Below are 18,985 nucleotides of genomic sequence, written 5' to 3' on the forward strand. Positions count from 1 at the left end.
TTACAAACACCGAAAAGAATTATCACAGGAAAAGGAGTGAAAAAAGAAAACAATAAAAACAACAATCATCATCATCATTATCGTCATTATGGTCATGGCCATCAGCAGCAATAGCAACACTGCCATCATTAGCAGAATAGGCATCATTATCATCATTATATTCATCAGAATCAGGAGTCTAATGCACGCTTAATGACAGTGAAAACCTAGATAAGTGTACATGGCACAGCCATACAAGTAAACACAAACAGTAAAACTAAACTGAAAAAAAAAAAAAATGTGATCGCCAAAGAGGCAGATAAAGACGTAAAAACCATACAGTAGCAATCACTCGGAAAGAATGATCACGGCATACTAAACTTCTGAAGAGGTCAAGTTGAAAAGAACTGTGTTAATGTGTAATGTGTGCTTTTTCACATGTTTGTTATGACTGAACGATGACTCTTTTTCCGCTAGGGAGTTATTATCCTGAAAATCAGCAGTAAACTATTTAAGTTTGACATAACACAAGTGTCTTAGATAACAGAAACATGTTGCAATGAAAAGATTTTACAAAATATTTTTTCATTAATGCCCCTTGTAGGATACAGTATGTTTGAGCATAGTAGAAGTGCAGGGCTCTTGAGATTAGTATCAGAGACCCTACAGGGGACAGGAGTGAACAGCCAGGTCTTAGGAGGTTAACACGGAGCAGTCAGTCCAGGACACAGGTAGACCTCACAGTCTTTTTGCAAGTGCCCACTTTCATTAAGCAGAGTGGGAACCTCTAATGAATATTTGCTACTTCTCGCTAACCTAGACCCGTTTCAATAATAGCACTATGAATAAAACATGGAAGAAAAGGAGGCAGCGATTCCACTGCAGCGGGAGAGGTAACCGTCTCTCCCGTCCGAGACCGGGATGCATCGCCGCGGCGATGAAGGACACGTGTGGGTGTGATAATTGAAACAGACAAAACAGCTCGCGCACACGCCGTTTCTTTACATCTGGCTTCCAGGTTTGATTAACTTTAATGATTTTAAACTACAGCAGATCCCACGATCGGCAGCACCTGAGACCGCTCTTCTGTCTCCGCACCGACGCGGAAGCGTTGCAGGAAGGCGTCCCTCGCTGTGCACCGCCCGGAGATGTTACCTAACACACACTCAAGGCAGGGAGCTAAAGTATCAAGAATAAAGCACCTTGTGTAATGCCTTACGCGTCATGCTAGGTACCAATGCTAAGCAGAATTTCCGTAGACCGCTTTTGTAACGATGACAACATGCAGGTGTGTTAAACAAGGAATAACACAATTCAGTAAAGAGGCCATCAACTGCAGCTGCCTAGAACATGACCGTATAGGAACATCAGTATTTTAAATCTAACATATCTATGGCAGTCATTTACACTCACACGTATAAAATGTCCAAATTGCACTGCATTGGCAGTGCCTGTGCTATTGAAACAGGTCATTCGAAACTAGTTCTTTTGCGTGTTCTTCCCCCTCCCTGTGATTCCATCCATTCCTCCATCCGTTTATTCCCAGTCAGGGTTGCATGGAGGCTCGAACCTATCCGAGCATGCAATGGGAAATTTACAGTCTCCAATTAGCTTACTGTGTGTTATTGGACTGTGGGAGGAAGCTGGAATTCCCGGCAGAACACAGTGCATCCCAAATTAATTTACTCTTTGAAAGTAACTTCATAAATTTGATAAGAATGATAAGCTAAATTTTTGATAAGACATTTATTAATCTCAGGCCAATCCGTCCACTGTCCACGTTTGATTGAATAGATAGCCATCGAGCAGCACACAATGAGGACCATATGTTTCTCATCTCCTTTAATTCTGTCAATAGCATTTGGTTTCCAATTACTACTGAGCTCAGTTGTTTGTCTGTATCTACTAGCTACAAGAGTTTATCAAAGTTTACCCATTAGGTGGCAAAAATACAACTTCAGCAACTGAGCAGCCATCTTGCCTAAGTTGTTTTACGACTTCTGGCACGTGGAACGTCCGCATGCGCCCAGGCTCCAAAAGCATAAATTACTACAGCACTGTTTTTGCGATCCAAGATTCGCAGCACAAAATGCCTCTTTTAAAAAAACATTGTACAGCAAAGCGCAGATGCTAACACATACCCCTATGCTACCAATCTACAACCGGCCGATAAAACAGCCAATATTCCACAGCGCGTGTATTTTACTGGTTTCAGCACTTGCTGTGAGTTAAAATGAGTGCTCTGGAGACTGTTGATTAAAGCAGAGGCAGCATATGGTACACAGACAGATCTGAGGTTTAGGTTGCTAATTTGGTAACAGGAGGTGCATGAATTTCCCCCAGAAAAAATATGGCGGAGTGTGCCAAGGTGAAGTCACGTGATTGCTTTCATTTAGAGCCTGCTACAGCTGGAAGGCTTCCAGGGTGGAGAAGAATTCAAAGTTTAATATCTACCTTTATTACAATAGCATGTGGCAAGCCTCCGTCTGTTTGTTCAGCAAAAATATGCACACACACACGCTCACACACGCACATGCACAGCACACACACACACACACACACACATGCATATTCTGTATACCACACACACACACGGACACACACTCTCTCTCTTCTTTTAATATCCGTTTTACAATGGCAGTCCTTGGCTTTCACTCTTTTAATGTCTTTCTTTTAATTGCAGACACTACTGCCTCAGTCTTATGACACAAGCAGTTGGGGAAAGATAGATTCGATGAAACGGTCCCTCTGGGCCAGAGTGTAAAGACACAGAGAAATGAGGAAACGTAATGACTGTCTGCAGGATAGCTGCATTCCCCACCGCAGCATCTCTGCTGAACACCTGGACACTAAAACCATAGAAATGAACAGAAATGAAAAGAATTGCTGTTAATATTCACACTTCACACGTGTATATCATCGTCTATGGTGCAGTACCTATAGTTTAAAGACAATATCAAGATGGCACATCAGGCTTACACAAATTAAAAAGCTCCAAATAAATGACAGAACAATTAAAAAATATATCCATCCATCCATCCATCCATCCATTATCTTAACCCGCTTATCCTGAACAGGGTCGCAGGGGGGCTGGAGCCTATCCCAGCATACATTGGGCGAAAGGCAGGAATACACCCTAGACAGGTCGCCAGTCCATCGCAGGGCACACACACCATTCACTCACACACGCATACCTATGGGCAATTTAGACTCTCCAATCAGCCTAACCTGCATGTCTTGCCGGAGTACCCGGAGGAAACCCACGCAGACACGGGGAGAACATGCAAACTCCTAAAAAATAAATATAAAACCAAAACTAAAGTCAAGTGTCTGGGCGTGACTGTCTGCCCTGTTGGGATTTGGTACCCAACCAGTGTAAGCTCTTATTGTATGCTAGCAAAACGGCTACTGTCTTCTAGAAGTAGCAGGAAGGCACAATTAAACACATAGTGTCTCTGTTGGCCCCCCGAAAAACAATAAGCTCACTCCATTTCCCTTGTGAGAGAAAGGCAGGATTTGGCAGATGGGAACGGCTCTCTTACCGCGAGACCTCCCTCACTCCACTCCGGCGCACTGCAAACAGAAGTTGACACGAGGACTCCAGATCCCCGCGAGGGAAGTGTGTTTTTTGCCTCTGCTGTTCATTACCCTCGCAGAGGCCGGTTTCATTAGCAGAGCGAGCTGAAGATCAGGTCCCCCACGCACCACCCCCAGTGCCACAACCGCTGTCCTGGCCAATAACAAACATCCCCCGACCTGCAGGTCCCTAATTAATTCACTTTTGTCTCCTACACTCTTAAAGTGTCATAATGAACCCACTAAATGGGTTTAGACAGCCAAGACAGGCAGAGACTGAACCCACACAAGACCCAAAGTAGTACCAGACTAATCCAGCACCCCAAAATCTTAAAAGAGCACTGTCGCGCATGTTTCAGTTGTTTCCTAAATATGGGGCAAATCACATAACACTCCCACAAAAATACGGTTACGTTAGCATACAAATATCACGGAACGTAACTAGGCCAGCCTGACCTAGACGGACAGCTCTGACTGTATTTTCACAGGAGTGTCATGTGACTGCCTGAATGGGTGGCTGTCCATAAACCAGTCTCTGCGTGCAATGGTGGAGTTTGAGGGCCCGTTACCTTCTGGGAAACACTGGACATGTTGGAGAGTTTTGACCCATATTTAGGAAATGGCTACACTGACGGTAATTTTTTAAATGCCAACACACATAATTTAAGAATTTCATCGAAATAAGCTCAACTGAAACGAGCGTGACAGTGCTCCTTTAAAATTAAATTAAGACTTCGCCAAGAGCACTTCCATTTTACAATGGGGGCCATCCCACTGTATTCTAATTAACTTGCTCTAAATTTACAAGCTTGTTTCATAGATTCATCTATAGCCTAAAACATATAAATCAAATGCTAAATCCTAATCCTAATCCAACACAGAATGAGTTTCATGGGTTTTGCCATTCATGAATACATAAACTATTAGAATATAGAAATGTATAGACTAAAATGCAAGAGTTAAACATTGTCAAACACTGATACACGATTGATGCATTAAATCACCATGCAACACATTGCCTTGCGATTCCAATGTCCTCAGTACACCGTCAATGACATACAACCTATAGAGAGACTCATATCTTCCAGTGAAGAAGACCCTTGACCCACAGGTAATCCTGTGTTCTATTCTATATAGGCATGCTATAAAAGGACAAGGACAGCATGATAAGCCTCTGGATTACCCAGCTGATCGCCAATAAATAATATTTATCAAATATATATATATATATATATATATATATATATATATAAATATATATGTTTGGTTTTTTGGGGGATTTTTTTTTTGAAAGCCTTAAGCAAACTTTGACCTAAAGCATAATTACTGAACCACAACCTGATTATAAAGGGTATAATAAGCTGAGCGACTTGATCATATTTTCTGGTCAACCTTATTAATTGATCATCCAGTGCTAGCCTCTTGTAGATGGGTATCGGATACCTCCATCAGTCTGCCGAGTTTACAAGGTAGTGGAAACAGTTAAGTCTACAGTGAAGTTAACAAACGCACAGGTGTGCAGCCATTTTGTTTCTGACTACCTTACTGCTTTGGCTGCCTGTCCACATTTGCTTTTCACAAGAACATCTGAAATGCATGATACCAGATATCCCCTCCAGACCTGGGTCAAATTCGTAACTGTTTTGGATTCAAATACTTGTCTATCCTTTACTGAGCTTATATGATGTATTGATACCTATGAAATACTCTCAAAGTGCAAGCCCTTCTGGTCCTGTTGGTTGGCTCAAGTGCACCAGCCAAGACTCAGGTCTGATCCCCTCCAATCCATGACTAAATATCCCAACACTGTTTCCAGAAGTCCATAGTTTCCCATTAATGCGAAAACTACCAAGATGTGGGACAAGCAGCCATTTTTAAATGGCAAACGTGGCTGTAGAAACGCATACAGGAAATAACAAGAGCTAATTGTGGAGAAGTTCATCCCATCCCTGCTGCTCAATTAATCCTACGTGCGCTGTACTGAGACTAATGAGCAGTGGCAGGTAGGCTGAGGAAGGAAGTTCTAGAAGAGGAAATCAGTGACCCTGGGGCTGAAATAGTCCACAAAGGCCCCCTGACCTGTACACTTGGGCTGGAGATTAAACCTTAATCCCCTTCCAAAAATAAGTCCTGCCCAGGCCTGTTTCTTTGCTGCACGTCTGAGCAATGGTTAACACACACGCACTCCTATTCAACAGGCATTTTCCAAAAGGAATTACTGAAACGGGTTGCAAACCTTAAGAGTTGTTTTTTGATACTAACAGATGGGTCTGTTTGTGCATAGGCCAGCTGCTACAACCGTGTTATTGAAAAAATGATAGGCGATACAAATGAGAAGAATGATACACCCATAACCCTAGTGTTGTCTTAAGGGTCAAAAATGGCCCACCACTATGTTTAACAGCAGAGATAACCCCCTACATGATCTTGTTTCATCTTGAAATTTGATGACAAAGTTTGTGATGAGTGACAGGTTGTTTCTTCATGCAAAATAGATTTGGGGTTTAAAATTCAATTAAGCTGCTTTATTTTAGGGGTTTAGTGAAGGCAGCTCATTTTTTACCCTTAGGACAAGAGGAGTATGCAGAATATTGAGACTACACAAGGGTTAAGACATGGTGCAAACGCTGGATGTCAGCTTTGGTGACAATAAGCAAAGCAAAGCTGAAAAATCCGAAAAGCCCAAGCCTTCAACAGAAACCAGAAGGGAAAAGGGCTTTTCATTTAATACTCAAGTCCAGCTTTTCCCCACGGCTCCTTTAAGGCAAACTAAGTGAAACTGTGCATACTGACATCCACAGCCCTGAGACTGGCAGCACAGCAAGGTAACGTCCACGGAGAAGAGATGGCTTGTCGGATTACTCTGTTGCCACTTCAGTCGTCAAACACTTGGGGTTTACACCAGCGGTCCGTTCAGCCCGGATGCCAAATCATTACGTAACTGGAGGGAAAGTAGGTCCCGTGATTAGACTTTCAAATGTCGCTGGGTGCAATGTCTTGCCACTGAGAGTAGGAATACATCATGGGAAACCGCCATCTTCATCTTCTAATGTCGTTAGAAGAAATTATGACATATTACACTTGCAAACCCATGAAACCATAAAAATGGTGCAAACTGCGTGTATAAATTTAAAATCAAAACTAAAACAGTGAGATGATCCCCATTAACAATCCCTAGAAGAAAGACAAGTATTTTATGATGATTATGATGATGAGTATTATTATTATTGTTGTTGTTATTATGTATTATTATTATGGTTATCATTAATGTGGGGACAAAGCCCCATCAATATGCCCAGTGGTTCTGCGGTGTAGATGTCTGCAGGAGGGGAATCCGATAGCATGCACTCAGTCATTATAATCCAACACCCTGCTGTCAGGGTTTTTGTGTTTCTCCTGGTTACAAACGTGGCATAGAGCGCACATATTAAAAAAAACACATGCTTTCCCCGGGAGGCCAACGCCTCCCGTGGTTCCCACTTGGACTGAAATGGCTTCTAGACAATATTAGCATCTGCACAGACACTAGATTTATATATGGGAGGCACCCGGAGGGCTACTTGTTTGTAAACATCTAATTTTGGGTTTTGGTAGCCTATTGAAGTATGCAGTCTCGACAAGAATAAGGCTTTAAGTCAGAGTAGTTTTGCATTGAAAAGACTTTTGTGGAAATTGCACAATGCACGCATTCAGTGATATTCAAGATATTGCTGATTCTGTTGGTTTCCCCACCCCACCCACCCAGTAACCCACTCAATAAACGCAGCTCATGTACCTCTATACATAGGCTCAAAACAATAAAAAGGCAACATATATCTTGCATATAGTGAGACGTAAACTGCATCTTACATGGGCTCAAAATGAAATCACTGCTTGTGGATGGAAATGGTAGTACAATAAATGCTGTCCCGTTTGAATAACTTTATGCATTTCAATAAATGCAAAGGAGGGTTCAATATGATATATTTCTCTATAAATGTATTTAGGAGAGCCACATTTTATTCAAAACGTAATAATATATGAAAAATGTCGAAATTACATAAAGAATATCACTGCAGTTAAATCCAATCTAGGCCACGTTGCCTTCTGGCCGCATTTTTACCGTGTTAGAGTGAATAAAGGAAGGAAAGGAGAAAAAGGCCGATCTATCGCCCTCCATTTTTTAACCTCAAGGCAACACCAGACTTATCCAAGGAGGGCCATTAAGCCATCCGCTTCTTTCGCAAATGTTTGTATTTTCTTGGAGCAATGTCTGCTTCTTCGCGACAAGGCTAAAGGGCGTATTATGCTGTTTCTGATGGTAAGATAGTTAACATCTCACTCATCTGGTATTTCCAAACGTAGGCGCTACATAGAAATAGGGTGTCAAAAGATATTTGAATCGCGGTTATCTTCTTTTTCCGTTAAAAGCGTTGCCAAACTACCCTGAAAACGTAAATGGTAGAATCAAATGCTGTTGTTCCTAATTATTCTGGTAAATAACAGTTATTTAACGGAATAGAAAATTAGAAAACGGCCATAATAATGGTCAAGTGGTAGGCTCTGCAGACACCGGCATTTCATTGAAGTTCAACAGGAAGTGAATACTCTTTAATATGTTTTAGAAACAAGGCTTTTGTTCCGGACAGAAAAAATGGCTAATTTTATACCGTCACACATTCCGTAGGAATAATAAATTAAGATACGTTTACCCCACACCCTGCAGCTACATTTATCGATTCCTTATTCCTTTAACCATTTATTCACTAGAGCATATTGTTTATAGCAAGCGATCACTTACTGATAGTCTACAGTTTTGTTGTATGAAAATATAAAATGTATCAGTCCATCCACATACAACGACTGTAACACCAAGAGATTACATGCCTTGTCGTCAGGCAAACCTTGTTTTCCTTTTTTTATGAATCGTTGCCTCAGACAAGAACATCGTTCGAATGTCTTGAGGAACCCTGCTATGCATTACTACAAATACGGTGATCATAGACAGGTATATAGCCTATTTTACCTCTTAAACAAATCAACCGATATGTTAAAAGCATTCCATAGGAAGATAATCAGGGAGGTACTGAAACAAGCGTAGCCTATGTTGTTACTGAAACGGCCATAGGCTACTCAACATAGCGACACAATTTTACTCCATATCAAGAAACCTTAAGACGGCCATTCGAGGAAAAATGTATACCGAAGCATCCATTTAAAATTAGTAAATGAATGAATGAACACCAGTAAATAACCCTTGTAGACGATTCGCGCTTACCTTGTAGGAAGATTAGCGATTAGAAATACCCAGAGAATAATTTTTACAGAGTGAACTGACTTCGCCATCGCAGCCGAGCATTTGAACGTTAAATTTGGTGGAGCCATGATCAACGTCTTCTTTTCTCCTCTCTCAATTGCAGATGGACGTGTCCCTTTATTTACAGTGTATCTTCGCTGTGACACATTACGCACATAGCAGGCTGCATTAGCTTTCAGGTTCGAAAACGAGATCTGTTGCGGTGGTGCGGAAGCGGCCACAAACCCGACCAAATCAAGGCGAGCTTTCCAAATATTGAGAAATAATTATAAAAATGGAATAAATGCAGCGGCCCCGGAAAACCCTAAAATCCAGCAGATATGAAACACATTGAAGCTTCTGTCTGAATGCAGATTAACTCTGGGGTCAAAGAGGAATTGATGCACGTTGCTGCAGCACAGATCAACACATGCGTGGTTTCATCGCGCGGAACCGTAGCCAGAAAGAGAAAAAAATAAATAAACCTCAGTTCTCTTCTTTCTATTTATAAAAGCCCAGTCATGCGTCAGCTGCAAACATTTATACATAAAATGGCAGAATACGCTCAATGGCCGTTCGGCATTGTTATTGTCTCATGGTTTTGTAGGAGGAACGGCGTTCGATGAAGATTCAGTTCTCTACAGAAACAGCGCCAGGGAAGTGCTGATTTGGCTATGGGAAGCGAAGGAAATTACACCACACATGATCGGGGCAATACGTGCTGCGATACGAGAGGTATGGGGATGTCCACAAAAGTCCAAAGCAATCAACGTACAGAGACATTTTATCAGCAAGCTTTGCGTTAATGTTGTCAACTAAGAAAATACGATTGCGGATATAGGTTATACTGGTTGTGTCATTATATATATTCAGTAGGCTACCATCCATAGCTCTCATTAGCCTACGGACCTATCTGTGGTAAAGAACATGTATGTACGATAGAAGATCAAGTAAGCAACAAGTTACATTTAGACAAAAACAAAAAATAAATAAAAGTAGGTTATTTTAAGTTTGAGTTACTGAACTTCCTCGAGATCAATATAAAACAAATTGCCATTTTGTTCTTTAAACGGAAACATGAGCAATAAAAACATGAAATCAACACGCCTTATGTATAATAAACACAGATTATGTCCCACGGTTTCCAGATGTGGAAATGGGTTGAGACATCTGGAATAGCAGTAAGTGCCGATGATGTCTGATTGGTGCGAATTTTCCCCGCAACGTAAAACAACATGATTTTCAGTCTGTCATGTACCTTACCATTTGTGTCGAGGTTGACTTTTTACGAATCAGCACTTTGATGTGACCAATTTGTTACACTTTAAGTACAGTTCTAGCAAGTGTTGTTCAAGATCTTTCATCAATAGACTACTTTACATTACATTATGTGTTATCCCTGCTACGTAGGCCTACTCAGATACTACATTTTAAACTCATTCCCAAAAGGAACACTGCTTTCTGTAACTAACGGATTTACACATCCCGGAGTGTTAAGCACCATGGATAGCTCCACAGGCTTTCCCTCATGAACGAGAGAAGCCAGCAGGGCCGCGTGCCGTCGGGGTGTGTGTGCAACCGGGTACGTTGTTGGAGGGGGGGCGGGCATATGCCAGCATATCAACTTCAAACCGACATTTAATCCAAATTATTATTTTATACCGAAAGCATTGTGGTATTGTTTTATTTTAAACACAAGTAACGGTTCCATGTTGTTGTGATTATGTATTGTCACTTGCTTGATACTACATACAAAAAGGCAAATATGTTTGCTTTCCTATTTAAAGTGTTTCTGTAATTGCCTTGAATAACTGAAAAACAATAGCTATCTTAAGTCATATAATTTGTCTAACAAATTGTCTGGTATAGTCTGAGTTATGATAACATAATGTGAATAATGACAATGCGCGCATCGTTAGTGCCTTAAAATTCGCCAACGGGAGCGAGAAAATAGAAAGCGGATTATAATCATTCATTCTTTAAGACTGTCTGAATGTCGATGACGTCAACCAAAGCGTCACATGTGCTAAGTAATGCTGTTCGTCGCAATGTGCTCTGGGACAACGCAAGCTCGAGGGTAATCGTGTTTCCAGTCGCCCATGGCTTAATATTCTTTCGAAGCGCTAAGTTTTCAAACGTTTGTCACTTTATTTCTGATTTATTTCCCGTTTTGTATTTGTAGGCCTACTTAGTAAAGTAAATTATCTAAACCTAGTGGATGGATATTACTTGTACTATGCTTGTACTTTCTAGAGGTTTTGAAATCTATACCACCACACAGTGAATACGTTCTCCCTGCATATATTTAAGCAGGTTGGCCATTCAGTCTAAGAAACTTAGTATAGTTGGAAAGAATATATTGGCCTCCAAAATTTATAGTTTATGAACAAAAACAATATGTCAGAATTACTTAATCATCAAACAACAAACTGAGCAGATAGGTTGAGTGTATAAAGAAAAAGTCTGTTTAATAGTGACAGGCAGTCGACCAGAGAGATTTTATTAGCTTATTTGTTCATTCAGAAATGCAATAACATTCATGTCTTTTTGGACAATAAATTATAGTTGCTTCATTTTTCATTTAACACTTACTCTTCCCACTGATCAAATTTTTAGATTTCCATCTGCATCTGGTGGGCCATTTTGGAAAGGGAATATGTCTGTGGACAACATATACTTGGGCAACCTGTAGCCTAGTGGCTAAGGTACATGACACAGGGACCAAGAATATTGGTGGGTCAAGCCCTGAGCAGTGCAAAACGTCAGCTAAATAACAAATTATTTATTTACATTTTGTGTATCTTTCAAATACAGTGTAGTATTTGAAAATAGATAGTGGTCGGCTGAATTCTAAATAAATGGAAACCACATCGTACTACCCAACCCCACTCAGAAAAGGCTGTCCTGTCCTGACCACCCAAACACAGTGAGTGCAGTGGAAGCCACTGTGATGGAGAAAACATTGAAATCAGTCAATAATATACAGAACAATACAGAAACCTACAAAGAGGGAGGTGGAGAGCAGCCATTACTTACTTTAGAAATTCATCTCTGAGGCCACCTGGAGTTTGCAAGAAAGCGCTAGATTGATCCGGACACAATGTGGCCACATGAGCCTGCGTGGTGACATCTACGTGTGGTGCAAAGACGGTGGAATGCAGTTCCCACCTATCACATGGTGTTTTCAGGACAAAATGGACAGGCAAAAATCACCCTAACCAGTGTGCAGAGTTTGTAAAGACTTGATTCTCCCAGATATGCTATGGCTCTGAATAGTTATGTCAGGTTTCACACTTCTTAAATATGAGCAGAATTGTCTTTAGAAATGTGAGGGAGCATCCGTTCATCCATTTTCTACCCTGATAATTCCTGCTCCGGGTCACAGGCTCAGCTGGAACATATCCCAGCATGCATTGGGGGAGAGGTGGGAATACACCCTGGACAGGTTGCCAATTCATCACAGGATCCACACACCATTCACTCACACTCTCGTGCCTACGGGGCAGTTTGGACTCAGCGATTAACCTTGCCTGCATGTCTTCAGGCTGCTGGGGGAAACCCCAATGGGCTGAGGCACAACATGCAAACTCCACACAGAACAGCTCAGGCCAGGACTCCAGCCCAGGACCGCGGGGCATGGCATGCACCGCAGAGTAGCAGGATGGATCAGGAACAGCACTGCTGGAACTGTGCTTAAAGTCTCACAGTGGACCATGGAGCATGTGAGCTTTTAACAAAATACTGTACATTTATTTAAATGTGTAATTTTGTGAAAAATGAACTTCTCCAAGGGGCAGCAGACATGCGCGCACACACACACACACACACACACACACACACACAGTTCAACAGTATTTAACTACTTTAAAGACTTAAGGTTTTGTGGCTGCCCCTGTACAATCATTTTTCTGTGGTAACGAGGATAAAAATTATAATGCATTAAAAGTACTGCTATAATTATATCTTCTGCTGCTACTCTTTAAACGTCAGTTTCACGAACAATATGCCTGCCATGTGAAATACTACAGCTTTAGTGTAGCTCCTATTCCATTGCCATAATATCAACAGTAATGGAAAATAAATGCACATTAGAGCATCACGTTCTAACTTTTAACAGAACAGAACATTTTTTAGGTCTTGTCGACCTGGAACATCGTAGAAAAGCAAGTTTAGTCAAATTAAATGATTGCTTTTCCGGTGAACTTCATGTTTGCTGGCAGATAATGATGATGGCCTTTTTAAGATAATCTTCTCTATGATTTTATTTTGGCCCTGCACTTACTTTGGAAGATAAAGGCTCATAGGTAATGGTAATGGTAAAAATGTTTTTTTGCATTTATGTAGCGCCTTTATCCAAAGAGCTGTACAATTGATGCTTCTCATTCACACAGACACTCACTCACCACCGGCGATTGGCTGCCATGCAAGGCACCATCCAGCTCATTAGGGAGTTTGGTGTCTTGCTCAGGGACACTTTGACACACCCAGGGCAGGAAAGAACCAGCAACCCTCTACTGCCAGACCACTGTTGCCCCTTGTGCTCATGCATTCTCTGAACCCTTTGTCACTTGGCATAAAGGTAATCTGTGTGTGTTGAAACAGTGCACCATAAATTGCAGTATACACAAGTTCAGGCCTCAGCTCCAGGCTTTATTAATCCATGTCTGCGGATTAATGAGATATTTTTCCATTCACCTCAGTGTTATATAAATGGCACAGGTCCCCAATTCGCCATGCACAGATTAACATGATAAACCACAAAATGGTGTGTAAAATTTCTGGGAGTATGCTGTTGGAGAATTGCAGGGACACCAGAGCCATTTTGTGCTGTGCTGTGTGGTGTGGTTGGTGTTAGTTTGTGCTGCCATGAATCAGACACAAGCCCAGAATAAACTCTTATTATTACTGATGACAAACTGTCTGCCATATCGATTCAGGCGAATGATTGGACTTCACAAATGTTTATGCTTTTCTTTTCATCCACCCAGGAACTCTAACCTTATTGATCAGACAAAGCGAAAAAGGATAGTTCAGGAGAAATCATTGGCAAATCAAGAAAGGGTAACACCATTGAGACACATCAGTAGCTTCCACTGAACAGAGTCGCTTTCAAAAAATCAGTCTGCAGTCTGGGTGCTTTTCTTTGCTGACGTGGGTTCGTGTTCATAGCAGTTGCATTCGGTAGTGTTTTGTTCCATCCCAGCAAAACAAAACTTTTTTCAACATAAAGAGTCAAGCTACATACCCAGAACAGATACACGGTTGTTCTATAGAAGCTTGTTTGCTAAACTGTGTCTGCGTATAAGCATTCTACCACTGATTTATGGGAATTTACAAAAGCAGGGGGAAAATGGGGTACATTCACCCAGTCCTAGAAGTGCTGAATGCTCATAAATTGGGGCTGTCCCAATTTATTTGGGACATCTGGTCACCCTAGTTTGGATGCATATGATCTCAGTTAAACCCTCATGGAATTGGGTTTGCATCAGTGTGAACAAATGACAAAATATACCAGATTCAATGTTGGCTTCAGAATTGCTTTCATGATGAAACCACCTTGCTTGATTAACGAACGCCATTGTTAAATGAAAGAGATTTTAAATTAAGTTTTTTATGCTGATGGTAACACACATTTTTTTAAAGCCCATTGCAGAAGGAGTTGATATTGATCATTTGTTTCTTGTGTCAGAATTTATTATTATAAATAAATAAATAAATAAATACATGTTTTATTTTTAAATGAAGCAGCGATGTATCTTTATTTTTGACTTAATGAGCACTTTAAATGCATGAAAAAGGTGATTGCATAGGTTATTTATTGAATACAATGAAATGTGTGTATAATGTTTGATGCAAAGTTTAATGACATAACATACAGTGTATAAGTAAATACATTACCGATACATTTCATACTTATTGGCAAAGACACTACTTTAAATGGAGTACTTAGCTTGCTCTATGTAATTACACTGTGTATATTTAAGAAAGTTTTTTTTTTTTTCTGAAAAGATTAATGTAGACTCCTCTAATCCACAAGTCTCTCCCAGGGGAGCTAATGGAATAGCCCCGGTAGAAGCACAGTTGCCTTCGCCTGTAAGTAACTGCCACGCCGTGGTAGAGGAAGCCGGTTCACTGGTGGGTCAGAACTAAAGAGCAGGAGGGAGACAGCTTCCCTTTTTCCCTGGACTGCCTCTGCTCCACTTCTCCGAGCGCTGCCCTATTCCTGACCAACACGCCCGGGAATTCAGTGCGGGAAGAGGAGCTGTGGAGTTCCAGCCTTCGCCCGTCCGTGCCGGGTGTCACGGCTGACACGGAGCGCAGCGGCACGGGAACGCCGATTAAGAAGGCATCAGCTCACGCCCTGCTTCCTCCTCGCAGACGTGTAATTAACCCCGAGGTTCTCCTCAAAGTTAATGCTATGAGCGAGATTAATATTTAAATCATCGGCATACTCCATTACTATCTTAGATGCACATAAGGAGAATTTTACGATACTTCTGTGAAATCATCTCTGACCTTGATATCCGAGTGATTTGTTTCTTAGGTTTTTTTTTTTTTTTTTTTTTTTTTTTTTTTTTGCAAAGTTTGCAATTAACTTCTGGACGCGACGCTCTGTGCTAATGGCGCGGTGTTTGGGTAATGAGCGCAATGAGCGCTCCAGAAAGACAGACTAATTTGTTTTGTTGACATAATAAGGTAGTCCAGGGGGAGGAGATTACCTGGGACTGACTGCGAGCCGTGACAGGATGGTAAACGATGTGTGGGATCAGAAGGATAACAGAAGGCTCTAATGCAGGCTTACCGTTCTACAGTGGCACCTCACTGGGCCCAGTCGGCCACAGTAGGCTTCACAAGGACGTGCAGACTCTGGGAATAATTACGTATAAACGACTGTCCATTACCTGCTTTATGCAACTCCATAAAAACACTGAAGCAACGTAATTGGACCCAGGCGTAGTATTATTCTGCATTGCTATCCGTTTTCTCATCTGGTGGCCTTACCTTGATTGATGAACGCCGGTGGCTAGGAAGTTGTGCTTGTCAAGTTTATGTCATACTTGTGAATGTTCAAGTGAATAACAGCGCTTAAAACGTGTCAAAAAAGTTTCCATGGTTACAGAAACTGGTCACATCCAGTATGGTGCAACTTTAATAATCTTTTGTATTACTGTATAATTATTGTATAAATAATAGGTTACAAAAGAATAGAATAAAGAATAAATTACTTTTTAATTACAGTGTTCTAGGACTCCATTGCTTTCAGTCACCAGTAGTGATTGTCAGCGTTATAATGTTCAGCTCACAACATTCTAATGACACATTCGTGATCTCGAAGCTTAAAGGGTTAAACTGGGTTTGTTTGACATACGTTTATCTCAGGGCGTGAGTCATGTGACGGCATACTGACCAATCAGTTTTTCCCACTTTAAGAAAACCCAGCTGTTGCCCTGAGCAAACTGATCATGTTGAGTGGATAACTGGGGCATGTTCCCCAGGAGAAGACTGACACCGCAAGTTCAGCAAGTGTGATTCATATTTATACCCAGCTGCATACTTATGTGATGAATATTAACAGTGCAGTCAAGTGCAGTCAACAGTTTAGTAAAACAGAGACCTGAATATTAATCATACCTGTTTTGCAGTCAACAGTTTACATAGAATTTTCCTCTCCTCTCTGTCTCAGCCCAAATACTCATAAATACCGATGGCTGGAAGCAGACAGACTGCTGTGTTGCCACTAAGAGGCGGTTTTGTGGGGCACAGAGAAAATGTGTTTGTGTCAGGGGAAAACGGCGGGGCGAAACTAACACTTTGCCCGGCAATTTTCATAAACACAGTCCAGAAAACGAACCTTCAGCCCCCTGCCAGGACTAAAGGGGCTTATTTTAGACTGGCAAACTGCAAACTTTGGCTGTGGACTGACGTTGTAGCAGTCGCTAATTAGCGTATGTCTGGGCTCCATGTTCTGTGTGCAGACATCAGTCACTGGGCCTTCAGTGCATTCAGCCATCGGTTGTATGAATTGATGTGTTTGTATTTTTCAAGTGTTTTATGGTGGTGTAAATCCATGATAAATTTATTAAGAAATAAATTGAACTCATTTTAAATACTTAAATACCTCCAACACGAAGGCATTAAGCAAGCTCCATAATTCATAAGATTAGATGCTGAAAAGCACCCCGTAAATCACTGCCATAGATCAAGCCAAAAATAAATAAATAAAAAACTAAAAACCATCTGGTGGTTTTGAATATTGAGTCTAAATCTGTGCACCTAGCCACTGTAAAAGAGACTAACACTTCGGCTTGCGGCTTCCGTGGAAGCGTGCAGGGTCTATTTTAGGATGCTGTCGAACATCGAGGAGAGATTCTGAGATTTTTACTGACAGGGCATCGCTACTTTTGCAGCCATCCAATCCAGCAACCATCCAATACCAAAGTATCCTCATACTAATCCTCTCCATCAATTTTTTACACATTTATTATAAACATTCGGCTCATTATGCTTAATAATGCCTTATATTTTTAATATTACAGTTGTAGTGCTACAAGTTGAGCAGGGTGTTGCAAATGGTTGTGTTGTGGCTACACCACAGTCACCGTAAACATCGCAAAGAATAAGGTTCAAGGTTTGCATGAAAATGTATTTATTCACCAAAATAGAGTACAAAAGAAAATCAAAGATGGCTATACAGCAGAGCTCCTTATATGCAAGGTCTCTGGAGGAAGTTATACCATCTCCTGCAGAGCTCCATATATAGGCAAACTTCTCCTGCTAAAGTTCTTATATGGTATATGGTGAATGGAGTGTGTTTATACAGCCCATTTTCCAGCAACTAGGCCTACACAAAGCACTTCACAGTTATTGCCACTCCTTCACCCTTTCACGCACATACACACGCGCACACGCGCACACACACACACACACACACACACACACACACACACACAAACACACACATTCGGGGACACTCACACACACACACACACACACACACAAACACAAACACATGCACACTAAGACACAGAATCACATTCACACACATATGGGCACACACACACACGCCCACATGCACATGCACACACTCACATACACACACTCACCCACACACACACACACACACACACACACACATGCACACACATATGGGCACACTCACACACACACAAACAGACACGCGCACACTGTATATGGTGCATTATACATGTCAGTATTTGAGTAACACTTCTGGGACCGGTGCTATGTTTTGTGAAATGGTGATCTGTACAAAGATGTTTTTTAATTCCCTTGTGTGGGGCTTGGTGGCCCATTATAGACACTTAGTAACATTCTGCCTGCCTGTTGGTGAGCATTTGTCTCAAAATCTCTGAACAATCAGGAACAAAATGGCGACAGCAAAAATGATCTATTATAACATAATGAATGGAACATTCGCAACGCAATTTGACTAAAAATGCATGTTTTTTTATAGCAACATAAGTACCCCTTTTTCATTTTAATGGAAGCAAGCATTCTTTATTCCATAGAGTATGCACAATGTAGAGTTGAGCTTGAAATTACCACACAGAAAAGTAGGTGCAAAGGAACCAAGTAACATTATAGCACTTTAGCTTGTTTTTCATTAACCCTTGTGTTGTCTTACAGTTTTTTACAATCGTTTTCACACTTGTCTCAATACCATGTCCACTTTTTCAAAACACTTAACACATGCACCATATCATTAGACTATGTGAACTAAACTGTGGATATTTTTGCATTGCTTTCATACTAAAGGCATTCAATCACCACTTCTTCCAAAATTCATGAATACCTCTCTCAGTCAGTGTTCACTACCAGCAAATGTTTGTACAAATACAGCAACTTTTGCAGACATTTAGATACTCTGTTCAAAACAGTTAACTTTCAGTTCAAAACCCAATAAAATTCTGAAAAATTCTGAAAAATGAAACTATATGCTTGAAATACGTAAGACAGATCATTCTGATTTGAGCAGAAAGTTTATTCAAGTTTATAAATTTTTTTTGTTTGCAGCCTTGTTACCATCTATACAAAAGTGATCATACTTGCATTGAAATGTGCATGTATATAGGGAAAATAAAGACGAAGTTGTCACTGAAGAGATTTTTCCACTATTACTGCTGTATATGTACTGTT

General features: G+C 40.9%; 1 protein-coding gene across 3 annotated transcripts in view; it reads right to left on the reverse strand.

The window, feature by feature from the left end:
- gabrg2 (gamma-aminobutyric acid type A receptor subunit gamma2) overlaps positions 1-9,198 on the reverse strand; it is a 43,592-nt gene extending 34,394 nt beyond the window's left edge. For all 3 annotated transcript variants that reach the window (XM_061248093.1, XM_061248092.1, XM_061248091.1), the window contains exon 1: positions 8,813-9,198. In XM_061248093.1, the coding sequence (XP_061104077.1) occupies positions 8,813-8,919 (107 nt within the window). In that variant the 5' untranslated portion in view covers positions 8,920-9,198. The remainder of the gene's footprint in view (positions 1-8,812) is intronic.
- Between the last annotated feature and the right edge of the window lie 9,787 nt (positions 9,199-18,985).

This window comes from Conger conger, chromosome 7 (genome assembly GCF_963514075.1).
Source record: "Conger conger chromosome 7, fConCon1.1, whole genome shotgun sequence".
Classification (NCBI taxonomy): Eukaryota; Metazoa; Chordata; class Actinopteri; order Anguilliformes; family Congridae; genus Conger; species Conger conger.